This window comes from Lycium ferocissimum, unplaced genomic scaffold, assembly GCF_029784015.1.
Source record: "Lycium ferocissimum isolate CSIRO_LF1 unplaced genomic scaffold, AGI_CSIRO_Lferr_CH_V1 ctg1264, whole genome shotgun sequence".
Lineage (NCBI taxonomy): Eukaryota > Viridiplantae > Streptophyta > Magnoliopsida > Solanales > Solanaceae > Lycium > Lycium ferocissimum.
In genome coordinates this window covers 225,450-229,631 of record NW_026714452.1, presented here as the reverse complement: position 1 = coordinate 229,631, position 4,182 = coordinate 225,450, and the positions used below count along the sequence as shown (strand labels likewise).

Below are 4,182 nucleotides of genomic sequence, written 5' to 3'. Positions count from 1 at the left end.
GGTGTCTATGACATTGTCGTTAAAGATATTCCACCGATATAAGTATAATTTTTTCAGGATTCAATAAACTCTTCGGGCTCGTTTGGTTGGGGAACAAGTTATTCCGGGATAACTAATCTTGGGATTGTTATTCCACTTTCTATATGGGATAAAATAACACTCTAATACCAGGATAACTAATCTCGGGATAACTTATCCCGTGATTTTATCTCAACCAAACGTGAGATAAGATAGTACTAAATTTTTATGCCACAACTATTTTTTCTTATCTATCGTATCAAACACGACCTTCTAGTGTAAATTAGGAGTAGAAATAACAGATTTCAAGAGGAAAAATTCAGCTTAGAAGGAGGAGAAATGCAAAGGGAATTAGAAAATCTATACTTTATTGAGGTCACCAATATACTTGATTTATAGTCAGATGGTTCAACAACTAATCTAGTCAAATTAATTGTTTCATACAAAAGCTCTTTAGCTAGTTTGTACTAGCTAGCTAACATCTAAATTGATTATTTCAAATGTAGGCAAAAATTTAAATAACAAGTGGATAAAAATAAGGACACTTTTAACTTGTTTTGAGATCCTCACTAATTTTTAATACAGACCACTCCATCGCAATCTTTGATGGTGAAAATAATGTATGTGTATTCATGTTCAGCTAGCAATTCTTATGACTATATATAGTACAACCAATTTCTTGTAGATCATTACCTATAAGACCTACAACCAATTTCAACCCCTACTCGAGTCTGACACTCTCTGCACATTCTTGGCAACTGTCTTACGTTATTAATATTCCCATTATCTTGTTCTCCGCCATTTTCATCATTACTCGGAGCTGCTGCTGCTGCCTGTCTATCACTATTTTCTCTGTGTTCTGTAACTTCAATGATTTCCACCTCCTTTGGAATCTTTCTTATTTCCTTTACAAGAAACTCTGGACGTACTGTACCAACCACTATTAATTTCCTCTGGTCAGTTTTTATGGTCGCAGAATCAATACCTATTAACCAAATAATGGTGACAAAAAATTAATTGCATGCATGATTACCCAAAAAAAAAAAAAAGAGATTTAAAAAAAAAAAAAAAAAAAAAAAAAGAAGAAAAGAAATGAGGCGTTCTATAAGGAAAGCAAGTCACGCATAATTGGGTGACAAGAAAATACCACAGCAGCCAGAAAGCACAAGACTAAAGTAAATGTACCAACATGACTAAAAAGATAAACAAGAAATCAATTGTCTTTGTTATCTTTTTCCTTTCTTTTTTCATTTTCTTGCATGGTTACATATAAATTACCTTCACGTCTTGAAATGGCTTGCAGAACGAATTTCTTGCACAGCACGCAGTTGAAATTAACTTGCAGAACAGTGGTTCTAATCATAGCTAGCTAACTGGACCTGGATGATTATAACCAAATCTTCGCTTATTATTAGGTTTCCATGGAAACTAATAATAAGGCATTGTGTGGGTATCATTCTTAATCTTCATATTTGGATGTGTGTATATATATATATATAAACTCCTGCAGTCGTTTATTAAGATGATTTTAATAGAAGACTTTCATTAGAGTGGACTATTAAGATATATTATGGTCGGCCACTTAAAATGTTTGTACGACTTTCTAAAATGATTAAATATAATTTCATCTTGTGAACAAGTTCAAGTTTGAAGTGTGAGAACTTCAAATTCTGAAAGCGAAAGACCGTTTCTTTGGCTTAGAGATTAAGTCTATTATTTTGTTAATTAATTAATTTACCAGAATAGGAATGATCTATATATGTATACTTCAAATGATCATCCACAAACTTTAGCAAACATAATTTACAAAAAGTATGCAAGCTTTCCTAGGCCAATGACCTCAGCAGAATACTTTTTTTCTTCTCATGATCTCTTTTGGTTTTCGTTAATGCATTCATATTTAGTAGACTTTAAATTGTTAACCTAAAACATTATGCTCAACTGACGAGATTAAAAGAATAGTGGATTAATTAACACTACTAATTTTATCTTAGTAGATTATCTTTTGTTTTTATTATTTGGGCATGTAGTGGGTGACCATTACTTAACAAACATGAGCTCGAGTTAGGAGCTAGATTGGAGATTCAGAATAATAAAAAAGCCGAAAAGACATTATATGGATGTGAAGGAAAACGAGGAAAATTTCAAACTCAAATGGATCTTGACCTAATTGATTGAAGGAGTAAGAACCCTTGAATTTTCATTGTTAGCTAGACTCTTAATTACTCCCTCTATCCCAATTTATATTTCACATTTCGAATTTCAGAGTCAAAATTTTGACTGTAAATCCAGATATGGAATCTTTATTTTTTTTTTGAAATACAATTAATATATTTAAAAACTACGTAAAAAGTACTATAAGTCATAATAATTGACAATTAAAAAATTTAAAAGGCATATGAAATATCGTGGTCAAAGAAAAACTCATTTGACTTTCAAAATTCAAAAGGTGTCACAAATTTAAAGGAAATTTATGTTACATAAATTAGCTAGGAGAAGTACTCCCTCTGTTCACTTTTACTTGTCCACTATTCCAAAAATAGATTTTCACTTTTACTTGTCCACTTTCGCATATCAAGAGAAAAATAATTTATTTTTTCTGTTTTACCCTTAGCATTAATTACCATTCCAAATCATTCTCCAAATTCATTAAGAAGTCAGATACCAATTAATATGAGTATCATGGTAAAATATGCATTTCTATATTATTTCTTAAGGGGTGTGCAAAGTCCATAGTGGATAAGTAAAAGTGACGGAGGGAGTACTTTCTTGCAGTCCAATACATCTTTTTGGAAAACGAAATTTATGCTTCAAATTGAGGAAAATTAAATCAATTTGCAGTTATTTTGTAGAGAGAAAGATCTAGTCATTTTCCCAAAGTCTTCTAAATAACTTTCCGAGGAAAATGACCTCATTAAGCATTTTTAGTTTAAAGTGGCCATATTTTTTCCCAATTGACTTCTTTAAGTAGCCTTTCATTTCTTAGAAGGTATATGCGTCGTTTCATATAGAGATATAGTGAATAAATTACTCTAATTTGTTTTTGCAGATTACTTAACAACTTTTTTTGGACTATTTGGCGCCTTTTTGGTTCTATTACTTAAGAGATATGTGAAGTATTTTTTGGCCTTTGGTTTAATAAGAAAATATATGTTTTTTTTCTTTTTGTTGGTGTTGATGTCGTTGTTAATCTTAGTCTACAAGCATTATGTAGGCCAAATATGTTACCTTTATGTTGAATGTGAATGACCATCTCTTTAACCGCCCTCCCACCCCCAACCCCCCACCCCCCCGCCCAAAAAAAAAAAAAAAAAAAAAGAAGAAGAAAAAAGAATGACCATCTCAATGACACTGAGTTTGTTTTAAGGGTATTATCAGAAGAAGAAAAAAAAATGATGGGCTTCACAAATTAAGAATTACACCGATCTTGAAAGTGAATATATAAACGTATATTCATATCATGTCCAGCTGGCCAAAAATAATTAGGTGAAAAATCATTTTATAAAATATTATATTGCATACTTATTTAAGAAAAAATATTTACAAAATACCCAACATCTATATGTGTTGTATATCTTCGGATTATACAATCCATATCACCATATGTCAATCCTTGAGTCTTTATTTACTATAGTTGGGCAATGTGCTACCAGGAAGAATTGTTTAATGAAAAAATGACTTGCTTGAATGAACTGCTTAAAAAAATGACTTGGTAGATTTGTTCATTTTAAAAGAATACCAAAAAAGTCAAATCTTGGAAGTTTGTTGTCCATTTCCAGAATTTTTGCGAGTCTAGTAGAAGGAAGAAGTCAGATGAATAATTCTTTTGTCATTCCCTTTTACTTTCAGTTTCTTGAAGAAAACGTACTTCACCAGTTATATGATCAAAATAGCATTTCCAATTTTGACCAATCTGTTTAAGCCGATGCTATTACTTAACCGCCTGTTTAGTGCTAATCAAGTTTGAACTTTCTACTGCAATTCATGTGGAGCTAGTCTGATCCATGGACAGGTTAGGGAAAACGCTATGAAGTGGTGGTTGGCAAAGCCTAAAAATGAGGGTCATAAAACCATTTTACAATGCTTATCAACTATCATATGCTGGCAAATATGGAAAAGCAGGTGCACTGCCAGGTTTGATGACAAAACTGTGTCTCGCTGGTT

At 31.8% G+C, this 4,182-nt stretch overlaps 1 protein-coding gene across 1 annotated transcript; it reads right to left on the bottom strand.

Annotated features, from left to right (window-relative positions):
- Positions 1 to 390: 390 nt before the first annotated feature.
- LOC132041976 (uncharacterized) lies at positions 391 to 1,428 on the bottom strand. The gene is made up of 2 exons (XM_059432643.1): positions 1,297 to 1,428; positions 391 to 1,003 (listed from the first exon to the last, which is right to left on the bottom strand). The coding sequence occupies exons 1-2, from the start codon at positions 1,379 to 1,381 to the stop codon at positions 708 to 710; spliced, it is 381 nt and encodes a 126-aa protein (XP_059288626.1). The 5' UTR covers positions 1,382 to 1,428; the 3' UTR covers positions 391 to 707.
- Between the last annotated feature and the right edge of the window lie 2,754 nt (positions 1,429 to 4,182).

Excerpts from the sequence above, each read along its gene's own strand:
- LOC132041976 (XM_059432643.1), bottom strand. The coding sequence starts at position 1,381 with ATGATTAGAACCACTGTTCTGCAAGTTAATTTCAACTGCGTGCTGTGC. Across the intron at positions 1,004-1,296 it reads AGCCATTTCAAGACGTGAAG|GTATTGATTCTGCGACCATA; the intron begins GTAATTTATATG and ends TTTGGTTAATAG.